General features: G+C 42.7%; 1 protein-coding gene across 3 annotated transcripts in view; it reads left to right on the forward strand.

Annotated features, from left to right (window-relative positions):
* The window catches only part of afap1 (actin filament associated protein 1), a 330,702-nt gene that overhangs the window by 153,606 nt on the left and 158,517 nt on the right, over positions 1-18,579 (forward strand). For all 3 annotated transcript variants that reach the window (XM_085961916.1, XM_085961897.1, XM_085961906.1), the window contains exons 2-3: positions 5,325-5,453; positions 12,879-12,976. In XM_085961916.1, the coding sequence (XP_085818042.1) occupies positions 5,325-5,453; positions 12,879-12,976 (227 nt within the window). The remainder of the gene's footprint in view (positions 1-5,324; positions 5,454-12,878; positions 12,977-18,579) is intronic.

Consider the following 18,579-nt stretch of genomic DNA (forward strand, 5'->3'; position numbering starts at 1 on the left):
TTCAGTGTGTGTCTCTCCTTCCCCTCAGTGTGTGTCTCTCCTTCCCCTCAGTGTGTGTCTCTCCTTCCCCTCAGTGTGTGTCTCTCCTTCCCCTCAGTGTGTGTCTCTCCTTCCCCTCAGTGTGTGTCTCTCCTTCCCCTCAGTGTGTGTCTCTCCTTCCCCTCAGTGTGTGTCTCTCCTTCCCCTCTGTGTGTGTCTCTCCTTCCCCTCAGTGTGTGTCTCTCCTTCCCCTCAGTGTGTGTCTCTCTTTCCCCTCAGTGTGTGTCTCTCCTTCCCCTCTGTGTGTGTCTCTCCTTCCCCTCAGTGTGTGTCTCTCCTTCCCCTCAGTGTGTGTCTCTCCTTCTCTTCTGTCAGTTCTCTATATCTTGTCTGTTTCTCCTCCTTTCCTTCTGTCTCCCTCTCTCCACCTCCCCTTTTGTCTCGCTCTTCTCTTTCCATTCTGATCGTCTTTTTCTCTCTCCTCGCTTGTTTCTCTCTCCCATCTTCCCTGGTTTGCTTTCTTGCTCTCTCTTCTCTACCCTCCCCTCCCCTGATTCTGATTTTCTTTCTCTCTTTTCCTATGTCCTTTTCTGATTTGCTCTACACAATCCCTTATCTCTCTTGCTGCTCCTTCCCTTTTGGTTTGCTCTCTATCTCCTTTTCTGATTTGCATTTACTCATACTCTTACTGCTTTTCTACTTTGTTCTTGCTCCTTTTCTGTTTTTGTTGCTCTCTCCTTTTCTGGTTCATTTTCTTCTTATCTGGATCTCTCTCTCTACTTATCTAAATTCACTGTTTTCTCTTTCTGGTTCAGTTTGGCTTGCTTTTTCTCGAGTTTTAGTTTGCAGCAGCTCTCCTCTCTTCTGCCCCCCTCTCTCTTTCTCTGTTTCCCGAAGTACACTAGGAAGGCATTTGGCCCATCGCATCTAAACCAGCTCTCCGAAAGAGCTATCCACATAGTTCCATTCCCCCTCCTTTTCCCCATACTCTTTTAACCAATGATAATAGAACTGTACAGAGAACCAAAACATAGTATAAACCTAGCTAACCATCTAAAACTACATAAATTAATTATTTAGAGAGATCTGAGGATACTGAAGATCTCTATACACCAAAAAAGCAACTTCTCCAAAGATAAACGGTGCCACTTATCATCCATTGTAGCTCTAGCAATATTCCCCCAGTGTTAAAATGTACGGTGAAGAATAAAATGCATCAAATTGGAAAGCTCAGATTCTTAATATAAGCATAAGACACTTATAGAATTGCAAGTGAAATACTTGTGTTTCCAACTAACCTTCACCATCTTCTCCTGCTGAAGGCTGATACTTCGATATAAAGGCAGGTCGTGACAGCAGCCTTCCAAACTCTCACACAAGTGATGACTTCTTCATGGGCAAGCTTGGACAGTGAGGAGCACAAAAGATGGGGGAGGCCTCACAACCAGGCGCATCCAGTGCTTGCCTGGGATCCAACCATGTCACTCCAGCAGTCAGGAACAGCAACCCCTGTTGATTTAAGTCCTCCTTACTCCCAGAATACAATTGGTTGTAGCACCCCACTGGAGATCAAGCCTGGAGCATTGCTAGTCTACATGACATAGTATCACAGCATTTGACGTATTCAACAATGGAGGCTGCATGGGATACTATAATAGAGATTTATTAAATAACTCAATTACTCCAATATTGAAGTGGGAGCAAATCAGTATCCTTTCAACTACCTAATTGGTATTTTTTAATGCATTTTCCTTTTGTCATAAATGTGGAACATGGGCTGTCAGAAATTGTGCAAAATAGCTCCAAACAAAAAGTGTAAAAAATTAACCAACAGGTGGGAAACCTACAGAAAAAAATGTCCTGCTTCAGCCTTTTCTGTCACTCTTCCACTCATCACCCATCGTCCAATAGCAGTAATTTAAATCTTAAATGTGACTGTACGAAGCCCGGCTAATCACTGCTGTCCTGGTTGCTTGATCGTTACCAACTCCTTTGGTATGGACACTTTGGGGGTGATTTTCATTCAGAAGTCGGGAAGGAGGCGGGACTACAACTTTTGGGGTTGTTGTCCCGCCTCCTTCGAGATGTGGCCAATCCATGCGATTTTAACTTGATTGACCTTGTTGAGCCCGCCCAGTGGGCTCAGCAGGCCAATTAAGGACCACCCGGCAACAGGTGACGTCACAAACTGAAATTTCATCTGTCAAGACGTTTTGACAGATGAAATATCAGTGTTTCACAGCTGTTTGAAGCTGTCAAACACTGACAGTCTTGCTTCTAACTTGAGTCCTTCTACACAGACTCAGTTAGAAATCTCATCGGCACAGAAAGCTGCAGGCTGTCACTTTTGACAGATCGCAGCCATTCTGCTTTCTGTGCCGGTTAGATGATGGACTCCTGAAACCTAGAGGAAGGAAGGCTGAAAAGGTAAGTACAGGTAATTTAAACTTCTTTACACACTTTAGGCACACCAAACACACTTACCTTTGCACTCATGCACACATCACTCACCTGAACACCGACATCTCGACCCCTCCAAGTCCTTCAACCCGACGGCCCAACTCCTCTAACTTGGCGTGGTTTGGAGCCGTCGGGAATCCCACACTTCAAGCTTTAAAATAGGGATTAGTCTAAAAATTGCCTGTTAACTACCTGTTAACAGGCAGTTAATTGGCATTAATCCCTTCCCGCCTCGGGTAGGCGGGTCCCAGTGCGGGGCGGGTAACTGCCTCCTTTGAAACTTACATGGGGGCGGGATGGTGTCAGGACCCCCGATTTCGGGATTTTAACCCCCCACACACCTCCAATCCCGACTCCACGGGTCAATGAAAATCGACCCCTTCATGTGCCACCCTGCGTCTGACCCACTGTATTCACCACCAAACCACCACTGACAGGAAGATGCCACGAGGCAGACCCAGAACAAGATGGGATGGCAACGTTGAAGTCGCCCTTAACAACATGGACCATACTGCTGATGAAGCACAAGTGAGAGCTCTGAACTTTAACGGATGGAAGAAGCTGCTAGTGGCAACGTCCGCCTATGGGTTAGCCCCACGACGATAACTTTCTCGAGCACCCCTGCAGTATGTTGCCTATCTCACAATTGGAAATCTATTGTGTAAAGAAATGAAAAAAGCCAAAGCTTATTTTGCCATGTAGCATCCTATAGCACCAACACACATCACTCCACGGACAAGCAAGCTTCTTCATCGTTTAAAGACCTTTTGTTTTCTTTGCTTCCCCCTTTTTGCATTTTCTGCTTCTCAATTCTATCTTCTGCTTTTCCATTCCCTGAAGACTGTGGGATGGGGGAAAAAAGCAGAGTCCTGGGAACTTGCTGGGTTCAAGGTCACTGCAGCAGCAGCAGGGAGAAGGGCAGTTCCATTGCAGCGATAGCAGGAGTGAGCCTCAGCCACTGCAGCAACAATCGCCCGGAATTTGCGGTCAGCAGTGAAGCGACGGCGCTCGCCACTGACCTGAAGAAAGCTGTCCACAAAGATCTAGCGATCTCTGTGGCATGAATTTCAGCTCTCCCGATTTTCATGTAATGCTGGCGTACAGACTAGGGCATCTCCAGCGTCCAGCAACAGTGATGTCATCAAGCTGGCTAAGCAGCCAATCACATTGAAGAATTCTCAGACAGCAAACCAGGAAGTAAAATGCACTGATTTTCCTTCACTTTTTAATAATTTTAGAGAGCGAAATAAAGATTGGGACATAGGATTAAGGTAGAAGCTGAAATATCATACAATTTTTTAATAAAAATCATACAATTTAAAAAATTTGACATTCCACAAATATAATTAGTTTTTCAGGGCCAGAACGGTCGTTGAGCAATAATTATGAATCAGTACACCATTAAAAACCCAGTTACACCTCATTCAACAAGGCTTAACATTTTTGGGGTTTTAAAGAGTGATATTACAGAGTAAAAAAGTTTGCATCAGTTCAGTGATTTATCAAAGATTGCCAACTCTGGGGAGTTCAACAGCGTACCCGATGGAGAAGAGTTGAATCAGTAACAGCAACTTCTGGATTTTCGCGTTTATGTGTGCGTGCACTAGCTCCAGAACTTGTTTTCAACCTTGTTTTCCAATCCCTCCATGGCCTCACCTCCTCCATATCTCTGTAATCTCCTTCAGCCCCACAACCCCCCCCCCCCCCCGAGATATCTGTGCTCCTCTAATTCTGTCCTCTTGAGCATCCCTGATTCTACTCGCTCAACCATTGGTGGCCGTGCCTTCAGCTGCCTGGGCCCTAAGCTCTGGAATTTCCTCCCTAAACCTCTCTGCTGCGCTACCTCTCTTTCCTCCTTTAAGACGCTCCTTAAAACCTACCTCTTTGACCAAGCTTTTAGTCACCTGCCCTAATTTATCCTTATGTGGCTTGGTGTCAAGTTTGTTGTCTTAAAATACTCCTGTGAAGCACCTTGGAATATTTTACTAGGTTAAAGGCGCTATATAGATACAAGTTGTTGTTGTTGAACTTGCTGTCCATTTCAGAGGGGTAATGAGGGTGAACGCTGGCAGTTTCAGTGTCATTACCATTGCAAAATCCTGGTCATTAATAGGTGGCCATGCTACAACTACAAGACGCTGAGAGGTGGGCCTTGTCGTGAACTGACTTGATCTACAGCCAATTAGAAAGAACTGAGACAGCACACTTTCCCCACCTCCCCACCCACCCCATGCCAGCATAATTCAACTTCAGTCTGAATTTTTAAAGGAACCTTACCAAATCGCAAATTCCCATTTTAAATTTTCAAATTTGGGGGCTAAATGACAAATTTGTGACAGAATGCTCATCCCTGGTAGAGAGAAGTTTTATGTGGCTTCTCTACTGGAGAGGGATTATGAGCAATTTGTGTTATGTCCGGTCTTGTGAACTGCTGCATAATATAGAGAGAGAATCCTGATATTTTAATGTTTTAAGTAAAATACATCAAACCAACCTTGCAATTCAATTGAATTGGTATAATTTGTTTATACAGGTTGTCAAGGCAAACATAAATTAATGGTAGGCTTTTGGGACCAAAGCAAATGACTTAACAAAATGTGGTGTTAGGATTTATGTAACTGAACTACGTGGGAATGTCATAGTTTGCATACATTAAAAATAAATTTGTGTTACAAATTACAAAGTTCCAGGTTTCTCATCCAATATAGTCTATAAGGAATGATTCTATTAAAATGAATGGACAGAAACTCACAGGTTGCAGGTCCACAATTTCCTAAAATATGTTTCGTGCTGGTTCCGTTCACCACTGTAAATGCTGGATTGCAGAATTGCCCCGCTACTATATGATTGTTAGTGGACTGACCATTGCTCTTCATTCTTTCCAGTGATGGAGGAGTTGATTGTGGAATTACATCTATTTATGGAACTTCTTGACCATGAATATCTGACCTCGTCTGCCAGAGAGAAAAAGACTGCAGTCTGCAACATCTTGCGGAGGATCAAGCCAGTGTCTGGTCAGTACACAACCACCACACTCAGTTAACCCATTTTACTTTTAGAAGGATTAAACAAGTAACCAAGGTTCCTGAAATTCCAGTTGCTCCCAATGGCAGGATGAGCGCGGATCTGTTGAGTGGGGCCAACATTTGGGGTGAAATTCAGTGGCTACTCCTTGTGAAATAGCCACTGAAATTCTCGTAGGGGAAGGAGAAAATGAATCTGCTGCCCTCACCCCTCCCTTAATCAAGGGTGTGTACTGGGGGAGTTCCCAGGTACCCCGAAATTCTGCCAAATGCACCATTATAAGACCTCTACCAAACTCGTGCCGGCTGAGGGCTGATATGGGTTCCACTGAGGCCCTTGTAAAGGCCCCAGAACCTCCCTAGATTAGGGTCATCAATCACAGAAGGGACAGGGTGTTCAGCTTTCAGTTTGGGCGGGTAGAAAGTCTGCTCTGGCGATGGAGCAGATCCATCAGAACTTCAGTCATGTATGTTAGTTTTGTGAAATGTTGTAAATTTAACATTACTGCAAAGTAACAATTAGTTGTTGGCTAAAGTTAAAAGAATGGCAATTTGAGAACTACTGTAATACTAGTTATCGGGGCTAAAGAGACGGGATGTGTTTGTCACACCAGCTAAGCCAGCCATGAGCTAGAGCAGCTCCAATAAAAACAAATTAAAAAAGTATATATTTTTGTTGAAACTTTTCTCCAGAGATTTTAGAACAAACTCTTTATAATTTTTTTTTAAAACTACATTTCACAACTCCTGAAACGGAATAATTGATTTGCACCCTCACTGGTTACAGGATTCTCGTCATAGTTAGCTTCCAGCTGTTCTTACATTCCAGCCACAGATATGGATTTGTTGAAAGCTGTGCCTCTAATTTGCAGTAAATTTTCAAGCCCATATGTCCATTACTCCAGTTGCAGCTCATAGTAAAAGCTCCCACATTTTGATGTGAGTTTTCAACTTGGCTGTGAGGTTTGATGCGAAAATTGTCACATTTTGCAGCCAATGTGTTGTGCTGGCAGTTTCGAGAGACATGTTCAGTGCAAATTTGATAGATTATTACCTAGAAGTTATTGTTGGCGATATTGGCACACAAATAGTTAACACGTTCACGTGACATTCTGACATTCCTTTGTCTGCCATTTAGCTGAGGCATTAATTCCTTTAAAGCAATGGATTAATGGATACATTTAAACAGCAAATGGGAAATGTTATATGAGTGCAGTAAGCATTTGCCAGCTAATATCGCTAATGGTAATTTCTAGGTATATATTCCGTTTGTATCATCTTGGCCCAGTGTGAATGCAAAGGGGTGCATGGCCATGGTATAAATGCTGCTTTGGATTTCCTGCCACTTTAAAGTTTCTAATAGGATTTAAATCCAGGTCAAAGCATAAACCTAAAGTGATCCCAATTGAGCGATTCTATGGCCGCGAAACTTGATGTTGTTGTGCTGGCCGGTTTTCTTGAAAGTGGTCGGCAGTGCTACCATTGCCTGCACTTGCCTCTCCAATGTAAATGTGCAGATTGTAACGTTAACCGGCGTGCAGCGTCTGAATTGACGCACGACTGCGATTTTGGATGTCGCCACACTCCATACCGCCCTCTCCTAACCACACATGGAAAATGTTTGTGCAGCAGTTGTGCAGAGATGCTGTTAGTGCTTCTTAAAGGGAACACGCATCTTTCAGGTAAGTTTTGATTTCAGCTTTTGGAGTGGTTTTTTACACTTTATTGGAGTAGTGGCAATACATTTAAAAAGTTGTTACAAGAGTGCAGGGTGTGCTGCTGGATGCTTGCAAGGCTTTGGATGTTAAAGGAGGCCTTTGAGAAGACCACTTGCTCACAGTCCTGGGGCTTTAGTTGCAGTCCCACCTTGGGCGGCAACATCACAAGGAGATGAAGCAGAGGCAGCAAAGGGAACAAGCTGCTCGCACAGGGAAGAGGAGGAAGCAGAAGAGGAAGAAATGTTTCCCAAGCCCGTTGAGCCATTTGTGTTTGTCTGAACCACTTTTACCACTTTTTACCAGGCAGAAGGCAGTTCAGCTTTAAGAGCTGAAGACTGCCTATTTTTGAGCGATTTTTAATTTTTTTTTCAGAAGGCAGTTCACCTTTCAGGGCTCGAGACTGCTTTAAAAAATTACAGCCTTGCTTTAAGAGAATGTAGCCTCGCTCCAGCGATGCTAAAGGAATGCGACATTGGGCCTCCTGCTGAGCACACAGCCTGAAGCAACGCGTTCGTCGCTGGGCTGTGCACAGAAATCATCCAAATCAGCAGGCTGCACCAAAATAATGTACTGCCTGCGCTTTCTAAACGGGCCAAGCAAATCTCGCCCTGTGATACTCCCGCCCGTTTTTAGGCAATATCGAATTTCTAGGCCTATGTTTCTTTGCGAATTGCAGCATATGCGTGCTGACACACGCAGTATGTCCTTTGTGTGAGTGTAGCACGATGCTTCACATTTAACTAAGTTTCCTTGTCATAATAGCAGGTGATGATTTGAGATAGCAACTTCTATCTTAAACTGGAGCCATCAGAAGAAATGTAGGGGTGAATTTCCCCCCAGAGACGTATCTGTGCCGGCCGGCTGGTTGCTTGATGGTCCTGCCGGGAGACCTGCTCCGCTTTAAGGACTGGACCTCATTTGCATCGAGCCGACAGGCTACGGCCGGAGACCAAGCACCCCGGGGATACCCACCGGCTCCGGGCCACTACAACATCAGGCGGGTCCTCTTTTCCGGGCCGCCAGCTGACACTGGTCGGAATGTGCACATCAGAAACTCCGACCAGTTCAGTCCAAAAATGGCAATCAGGGTCCTATTGACGTAAAAGGACACCAGTTTCCATTTTAAATGGGCCTACCATTGACACCGCCCAGCTCTATGCCCCAGCAGTGATGGCAATGGTAGGTCATTTCTCTTCATTTTTAGGGCAGTACTGCCCTCTTTCCATTGGGTGGAAGGGCTGAAAATTCAGCCCATAGCTTGATAAACAAATCTTTTTTAACAAAAAAACATTTGTTACTAATCTAGTGGAGATCATCCAGTTTCTATGCAGTCACTCCCTCGTAGTCAAGTGGTGTGGGAGGGTGCACATGACCTGATCAAACTAATGCATTATTTTGATCACTGGCAACTTAGCAGGGGATGGCGTAAATAGGTAATAGGGCAGCCAATTAATTGTCCAATTTCTGGCAGTCCAATGGGGAAGGACAGGTGATCTAATGTTAGTGGGGTACCCCTGTCATGGAATGGGCAGCAACCAATGGCTTTACTGAAAAATGCTGCATGCAATTAATAACCCTCATGGTATTGGCCTTAATGGCAGGAGGGAGGGGGAGATGTAAATGACTCTTCATGGTATTGGCCAGTGCTGTGCGAATGGGGAAAATGTTATTTTTGACAGGGCAGAAGAAATGACACCACTCTGTTCTGTGCAAATTGCACTGACACCACAGCGTGGAAAATTCATTTTCTTGTATTTCTGAATATTTTTGTTACTTTAATTGACCATCTTTGGGCTAGTGCATTCAGTTACTCTACAACACTTCAATTCCAGTCACAAGTTTGGAATATGGTTAACACTTGTACATTAGGAAATTAATTATAACGACATAATTTCCTATTCACAAAGGTAAACTAAGACAATACTCAGCATGTGTTTTCATAAGCTGAGAGAAGCACTAATAAAGAATGATGGCACTTTCATGCATATCTATTACATACTAACGCTGCGAGGTGGCAACATTCCAAAGGGATTGCTGTTGTAGGTGGTGCTGTGAGCATAATGTTACATGACATAACATTATGTGATGAAGCCAACCAAAATATGAATTAGAAATCCACCTTTTGAACCTTGTAGGATTTTAAAAAAATGTAAAGAAGGTTCTGTAAAATATTCAGTACAGCTCAAAAATATAGAAGAAGTTGGAACTGGGGCAGGAATGAACAAGTTAATTTTAGGAATGAGGTGAAAGGCACCCGTAACTGGCTGTGAACTCCACAAGACAGGAAAACAAACCTGCATTCCACAAAGGTTAAAGTGATGTCACCTAATTAAGCATCACCCGACAAAAAAAGCATAACCTAGTGCAACCTAGCAAAGTTGAAGTAAGGAAAATATTCTGCATCATGGCACAAATTCCATGGGCCAAAGAGCAAACCATGGCAAAGAACTAATTTTCATCGCTCCACTTTCCGGCTGTGCCTTCAGCTGCCTCGGCTCTAAGCTCTGGAATTCCCTCCCTACACCTGTCCGCCTCACTATCCTTTAAGTCGCACCTTGACCAAGCTTTTTGTCACCTGTCCTAAATCTCCTTACGTGACTCCATGTCAAATTTTGTTTGATAATGCTCCTGTGAAATGCCTTGGGATGTTTTACTACGTTAAAGATGCTATATAAATGCAAGTTGCAGTTGTTGTAATTAACCCACATGACTGTGCAGACAGAGTTTAGAAGTTGGGAAGCTCTCAGAAAATCTCACTACTCGTAACTAATCTCTGCATTTTTCAGAAACTTTGCAGTTTTGTGTGTTAAGAGCACTTGAATATTAACTGATCCCAAGATCCTTTACTTATGGTCCAACTGAAAAGCAACATCATCACCTCAGCATTACTGGACTAGTTGGTCAAATTCTTTGGTAATAAAGGATTTAGATTTCATGGAATCAGACTGGACTGAATCACCTCAAAGTATAGATTAGAATAAATTCAGATTATATAAATATATTTCTGAACAGAAACCTATATATGACTCGTGCATATTAATCTGGGGACAATGCAATACTTTAAAATCAATGCTATGGTCATTTAAGAGATGCAAAAAGTATTTCAAAATTATCAGTGAGCTTATTGGCCAATGCAAACAGCAGGAGGTCTCAAAATTAGGGTGCATAATTATGATGTCACTTCCTGAGTATGTGTATGAAGCTTATTCAGTCACTTCTTCCTCTTAATACAGTCTGGAATCTGGTTCTCAAATTGGTTTCTGGTGGTGCCAGTATCTTTGTTGACTTGATGTTATTAGCAAGGCTCCAGGTTTGTTCATCATCACGTATTCTCTCAAACTTTCTGAGGATGAAAATCTTTGGACCTGAAAATAATACAGCAGACTATGCAGGAATTCCTGTTTCCCAGACATGAAATGGTGCTGTTTGACAATGTAAGACTGACAATTGCCCTGTTTTTCACAGTACATCAAGCTCTAAATGCCGCTATTAAACAGGAATGTTGTTAAGGATTGGCACAGTGCTAGCTCTCACATCAAACACCTTTTGAAAATATCACTTGACTTTACATCAAGCAGTTGAGAGAATTAATCTATTAGGTGAATTTGAATGTCAGACTTTCTCAGAACTCTTTCATTTTTCAAATCATAGGAATCCTGCAGGTCTATAAAGCAACTATAGTGAGGTTTATTAAAAATCCCAGCAGGATAGTAATCTGCCTCAGATCAAAGACCAGTCTGCACAATATTAATGCACCCTCTTTGATGTTCCATAAGGTGGTCTTAAATTGATGGCTCCTTTTTTGGATTAGTTTGACCTAAATTTAGCTTGGTATAATCAGGAGATGACCCTGTTGTTATTGTTGTCACAGATACATTTATTTCTCTTTTTAGATCAGGTAGTTACAGTAATATGCTCTCTTTCCAGTTGAGGCTGTTCTGCTCTGTCATAGTTATGAAGTGACTCTGTGTAACCATGTAATATATTAGTAACCTCCAGGCTTTAGAAGTGAATTTATGATCCTATGGACCCATAGAACTTTGTTCCTGTTCAGTAGACTGCTCTAATTACCTTACAGAATGTATTGGCAGGCTGTGAATTGGTAGATACCTGATAGAACGGAATATTTTTATGTTCTTCCACTTCCTGTGCAGTTTATTTGTTGCTCAAGCCATTGATGCCTAATTCTGGTTCTCTAATCAGGTAAGTTAAATGGCTTGATCCGACCATTTAATAAGAAATGAGCAGTTCTAAGGTAATGACAAACAATAGACAAATAATGAACTACTCAGAGGTTTGAACTACAATGCCAGAAGACCTTGCACAGTGGAGCCATACCCAGTCACCAGAAGTGCTGGTATTTTAGTCTTCCCTATCGTACATTGCAATGTATCTCGTTATCAGTTGCATGAAACGTTTTTTACTTTTTTCTTTGGAAGATAACTTAATTCTCAAAATGAATCATAGAGAAAAATATATGTTTGGTCATCCATCAATGCTAATTAAAAGAATCATTTCTTCAAGATAATGGGGTAGAAAATTAGCCTCGTTGCACCCGGTTTTTGAGCATAAAATGGGCGCAACGAGGACCAGTTTCAGGTACCAGCGTCTTGCGCCCAAAGAACACCTGAAAGACTTCCAATCTGATATTGGGGGAAGGCAATTTTCAGGCGGCCACCAGGTATTAGGCCTCTTTTATATCTCAATAAGATGCCAAACGCCTGTTTTAAGGCCCCCTTCCAGAAATTGGAATGTGATGAGCAGAATCAAAATCATTTCTTTAGAGCCAGGAGGAACAAGAATGCTCCCCCGACTCCACAGTATCCTGATCACCTCTCCCTCCTCTGCCCCATCCCCCAGAATTTACCTTTAAGCGGCTGCCAGCAACGCAAGCGGCCCGACAGTCAACATTTTAAAATAGGCGCACTGCCTGTGGAGGTAAGACAGGTGCTGGTAGTTCACCAAATCATGTTTGAAGGCCCGAAGCCCAATTTCAGACTGGCCTCTGGCCTCCCAGTTGGGGTGCCCATTTAATGCCCAAACCGGTCTAAAGGACTTTCCACCCCAATATTGGTCAAGTGGTTTGAATTCCAATTGAGGAGCATGTTGATTCCGGTCAATAGGCTGTACTGTATTCTAAAACAGTAAATTTGTTAATGTTGATTGGGCCCTTGTATTTTTCTAGCCTGTTTTGTACACAGCATAACTATCATTTCATACACTGCCTTTTACCCTGCTGAATTGCCTTTAGCCTCATTGCTCTCTCTGTTTACTTGTCTGCAGATTTATCAGCACTTTAACTAAGTAGATGCCCTAGGTTTGTTAGTGCTACCCCAGGCTACAATATCTAAATATTCTTGTTTTGACTGACTGGTTTTATGGATAGAGATTGCATTTAACCATTCTGTCATCTTTGTAAGTGTTACTGTCCTACTGGAAATTTTTGCAAAGTATAAACATAGCCATTTTGCTCAGGATCTTCAGGGCGTGCCCCTGGTAGATAACCACCTTGCAGGCATGACAGGGTAAGGACCACTCCGTGTTACACCAATGTGGTGCGGCACCACTCGAACATACGGCTGATGATTATTTTGATATTGTTAAAACATTCTCATTAGATATACATTTATTGAATGAATTTAAATTTGTCTGCATAAACGTTGCTTTCTATCCTGCTCATTCGCTTGTTTTGCTCCAGATTGTCAAATGAAAAACTCTACACAGAAGCATGACTTACCTTGCAGTATACCTGCTCCGCCTCAGATCCCTCTACCCGAGATCCCTCATCCATGGCAGGTGAGTACTCCCTCATTCTTACTATGACCACAGCTAAAATAAATTACATATTTTGAACAAAGAGGATGAACAGGCTGGGTCTCTTTTTTCTCTTGAAAAGAGAAGGCTTTAGGGGTGACCTAATGGAGGTCTTTAAAATTATGAAAGGTTTTGATAGAGTAGACACAGAGAGAGTGTTTCCACTTGTGGGGAAGAACAAAACTAGAGGCCATCAATATAAGATAGCCATCAAGAAATCAAATAGCGAATTCAGAAGGAACTTCTTTACCCAGAGAGTGGTAAGAATGTGGAATTCGCTACCACAGGGAGTGGTTGAATTGAATAGTATAGATGCATTTAAAGGGAAGTTAGATAAGCATACAAGGGAGAAGGAAATAGAGGGTTATGCTGATAGTTAGATGAGGAAAGACGGGAGGAGGCTCAAGTGAAGCATAAACGCTGGCATGGATTGGTTGGGTCGAATGGTGTATTTCTGTGCTGTATATCCTATGTAATCCTATGTACTTTATCCAGCAAGTATCTATTATGCTATAACACCTTATCCAAAGGACAAATCCTAACCATAAAGGAACAATTATTATAACACATTTGCATTAACTCTTAGACTGCTGCCAGGTCCAGGAAAATGCCACTCTCCCTGGAATGTCCATTTTTCTTTTAGCTTACAGCTGGCAGACAAAGATTGAATAGATGATGGTGCAGGAAGCAGTGAGACAATCCAGAAGCAGAGAAGTGCAATGCATTTAAGCACACAGCTTGGCCAATTACACATGTTCATGTACTCACTGTGAAAGGAAGGGACTTCAGTCCTGCTTCAAATGATAAAATATGAACATTATGGGGGTAATTTTCCAATGTTGTGCTTCCAGTAAGCGTCTACACCCACCAGGGCCCCATATTGGAAATGAGGCTGAACACTGCAGTTTTTCGACCATTAATTTAAATGGTAGGAAAATTGTGCAAAGCACGTGCCCTAATTTCCATTATGCGCTTGCAATGGGCAAAGTCCCCTGCGAAGAGAGTGAATGCAGAAAATTACCACTCATATCCTTTTACATGAACTATTAGCTGGGCCAAAATCAGCACATTCTAACTGATTTCTGTTAACTGCTTTTTGGAAGGGGTTTCTGTTATCTTTGTGTTGGATGGTGAGAGAACTGAGATAAGAGCAATATATGAATTCTGTTGAGAGTTTATTGATATTGGAGGAGGACTGTTGTCCTGCTGGGTTGTCATTGCCTATACCTAAGTCAATTGCATCTGCAATTATTCTAGGTCTCTGAAATGCTAAATATAAGCATGCTGGTAGTCTCTCGATACGCTCAGCTGTTTAATATGTCGGGGAGGATATCAGGAAAGAGGCTAGAGTGATTTATTTGACAATGAAGTAGTTGAAAATAGAGGGGATAGCAATTGACACAGTCTGTTTAGAAGAAGGAATTGATTACAAACTTACGTTGGTGAGTTCCTTTTCGTCTCTGGCCTGTCAATGTAGGAAGCAAGCTAAAGTGATACAGTTTTGATAAGTTATGAAGGAGACCTTTTAAAAGTATTTTAATATTGTATTTTGCCAGTTCAGACAGCAGAGAAAAGAAAGGCATATTATTGGTCTAGTGCCCATAAAGATTCATTTATCATTTAAAGCATTTTCCTCTCAGACTCATGTTTAAAACTTATTAAAGAGAACTACTAAAATTTAGCAACTTTTATTGCTTTGTAACCAGTCTAATGTACTGATGAAAGTTAGATACTGCAGTGATACTTTTATTCACTGATCTAACTTCCTTCTCTAAATACAATAAAAGCTTGCACGTATATAGCACTTTTAACATAATAAAATTTCCCACGGTACTTCACAGGAACATTATGACAAAATTTGACATCAAGCCACATAAGGAGACATTAGGACAGGTGACCAAAAGCTTGGTCAAACATAGAAATATAGAAGATAGGAGTAGGAGTAGGCCATTCGGCCCCTCTAGCCTGCTCCGCCATTCAATGCGATCATGGCTGATCATCCAAGTTCAGTACCCGGTCCCTGCTTTCTCCCCATGCCCCTTGAACCCTTTAGCCTTAAGAAATATATCCAACTCCTTCTTGAATATATTTAATGAATTGGCCTCTACTGCCTTCTGTGGCAGAGAATTCCACAGGTTCACCACTCTCTGGGTGAAGAAATTCCTCCTCATTTCTGTCCTAAAAGGCCTATCCCTTATCCTTAGACTGTGACCCCTGGTTCTGGATTCCCTGACCATCGGGAACATCCTCCCTGCATCTAGTCTGTCCAGTCCTGCCAGAATTTTTAAAGTTTCAATGAGATCCCCTCTCATTCTTCTAAACTCCAGCGAGTACAAGCCCAATTGACCCAATCTCTCCTCATACGTCATTCCTGCCATCCCAGGTATCAGCCTGGTGAATCTTCGCTGAACTCCTTCCATGGCAAGAATATCCTTCCTCAGATAAGGCAACCAAAACTGCACACAATACTCAAGGTGTGGTCTCACCAAGGCCCTGTACAACTGCAGCAAGACATCCTTGTTCTTGTACTCAAACCCTCTCGCTATGAAGGCCAACATACCATTTGCCTTCTTAACCGCCTGCTGCACCTGCATGCTTACCTTCAGCGACTGGTGCACAAGGACACCCAGGTCTCGTTGCACTTCCCCTTCTCCCAATCTATTGCCATTCAGATAATAATCTGCCTTCCTGTTTTTGACACCAAAGTGGATAACCTCACATTTATCCACGTTATATTGCATCTGCCATGCTTCTGCCCAATCACCCAACCTGACCAAATCATCCTGGAGTTTCTCGGCATCCTCCTCACAGTGCACACGCCCACCCAACTTTGTGTCGTCTGCAAATTTGGAGATATTACATCTAGTTCCCTTGTCTAGATCATTAATATATATTGTGAATAGCTGGGGTCCAAGGACCGATCCCTGCGGTACCCCACTAGTCACTGCCTGCCACTCGGGAAAAAGACCCATTTATTCCAACTCTTTGCTTTCTATCTGCCAACCAGTTCTCTATCCAAGTCAATACCTTGCCCCCAATCCCATGTGCCTTAACTTTACACACTAATCTCTTATGTGGGACCTTATCGAAAGCCTTCTGAAAGTCCAAATACACCACATCCACTGGTTCTCCCTTATCTATTTTACCAGTTACATCCTCAAAAAATTCCAGTAGATTAGTCAAGCATGATTTACCTTTTGTAAATCCATGTTGACTTTGTCTGATCCTGTCACTGTTTTCCAAGTGCTCTGCTATTACATCTTTTATAATGGACTCTAACATTTTCCTCACTACCGATGTCAGGCTTACTGGTCTGTAATTCCCCGTTTTCTCTCTACCACCTTTTTTGAATAGTGGGGTAACATTAGCTACCCTCCATTCCATGGGTACTGTTCCAGATTCCATCGAATGTTGGAAGATGATCAGCAATGCATCTACTATTTCTAGGGCCACTTCCTTAAGTACCCTAGGATGTAGATTATTAGGCCCTGGGGATTTATCGGCCTTCAATCCCATCAATTTCCCTAACACCATTTCCCTACAAATACTGATTTCTTTCAGTTCCTCCCTTTCATCAGACCCTATGTTCCCCGACATTTCCGGGAGGTTATTTGTGTCCTCCTTTGTGAAGACAGAACCAAAATATGTATTTAATTGGTCTGCCATTTCTTTGTTCCCCATTATAAATTCCCTTGATTCTGACTGCAAGGGACCTACGCTTGACTTCACCAATCTTTTTCTCTTCAAATATCTATAAAAGCTTTTACAGTCAGTTTTTATGTTCCCTGCAAGCTTACTCTCATATTCTATTTTCCCTTTCTTAATTAATCCCTTTGTCCTCCTTTGTTGAATCCTAAACTACTCCCAATCCTCTGGATTACTGCTTTTTTAGGCCAATTTATATGTCCTCTCCTTGGATCGTATGCTATCCCTAATTTCCCTCGTTAGCCACGGTTGAGTCACCTTTTTTGTTTTATTTTTATGCCAGACTGGGATGAACAAATTCTGCAGTTCATCCATGCGGTCTTTGAATGTTTGCCATTGCCCATCCACCGTTAACCCTTTGAGTGACATTCCTCAATCAATCCTACCCAATTCGTGCCTCAGACCATCGTAGTTTCCTTTATTTAAATTCAGGACCCTAGTCTCTGAGTCAACTACTTCATTCTCCATCTTAATGAAGAATTCAATCATATTATGATCGCTCCGACCCAAGGGGCCTCGTACAACAAGATTGCTAATGAATCCTTTCTCGTTACATAATACCCAGTCTAAGATGGCCTGATCTCTGGTTGGTTCCTCGACATATTTGTCGAGGAAACCATCCCGTAAACACTCCAGGAATCCCTCCTCCACAGTATTGTTACTAATTTGGTTAGCCCAATCTATATGTAGATTAAAGTCACCCATGATGACTGCTGTGCCCTTTTTGCACGCTTCTCTAATTTCCCTTTTAATGCCATCCCCAACCTCCGCATTACTGTTTGGAGGTCTATATACCACTCCCACTAACGTTTTCTGCCACTTGGTATTTCTCAGTTCTACCCATACAGATTCCACATCATCAGAGCTAATATCCTTCCTTACAATTGTGTTAATCCCTTCTTTAACCAGCAATGCTACCCCACCTCCCTTTCCTTTTTGCCTATCTTTCCTGAATATTGAATACTCCTGGATGTTGAGTTCCCAGCCTTGGCCACCCTGGAGCCATGTTTCCGTAATCCCAATCAAATCATATTCGTTTACATCTATTTGTGCAGCTAATTCATCCACCTTTTTACAAATGCTCCTCGCATTAAGACACAAAGCCTTCAGGCTTGTTTTTTTAACGCTCTTAGACCTATTAGAATTATTATTTACTGTGGCCATGTTTGATTTAAACCGTTGATTTCTCTGACTGCCACTTTTGTTTTTCTCCTTCCTATCTTTTGCTTTTATCCTTGTTTCCCTTTCCTCTGTCCCCCTGCTCAGGTTCCCAACCCCCTGCCATTTTAGTTTAAACCCTCCCCCAGAGCACTAGCAAACACTCCCCCTAGGACATCGGTCCCGGCTCTGCTCAGATGCAAACCGTCTGGTTTGAACTGGTCCCAGCTCCCCCAGAACCGGTTCCAATGTCCCAGGAATTTGAATCCCTCCCCCGGCACCATTCCTCTAGCCAGGTATTCATCTGAAATATTCTTCTATTTCTACTCTGACTAGCACGTGGCACTGGTAGCAATCCTGAGATTACTACCTTTTTGAGGTCCTATTTTTTAATTTACCTCCTAACTCCCTATATTCAGCTTTTAGGACCTCATCCCATTTTTTACCTATATCGTTGGTACCTATATGCACCACGACAACTGGCTGTTCACCCTCCCCTTCCAAGATGTTCTGCAGCCGCTCTGAGACATCCTTAACCTTGCACCAGGGAGGCAACACACCATCCTGGAGTCTCGTTTGCGGCCGCAGAAACGCCTATCTATTCCCCTTACAATAGAATCCCCTATTACTATAGCTCTACCCCTCTTTTTCCTCCTGTCCTGTGCAGCAGAGCCACCCCTGGTGCCAGGAAGTTGGCTGCTGCTGCCTTCCCCTGGTAAGCC

Source organism: Somniosus microcephalus, chromosome 2 (genome assembly GCF_052327205.1).
Source record: "Somniosus microcephalus isolate GS21.2 chromosome 2, FLI_Smic_1.0, whole genome shotgun sequence".
NCBI classification, from domain to species: domain Eukaryota; kingdom Metazoa; phylum Chordata; class Chondrichthyes; order Squaliformes; family Somniosidae; genus Somniosus; species Somniosus microcephalus.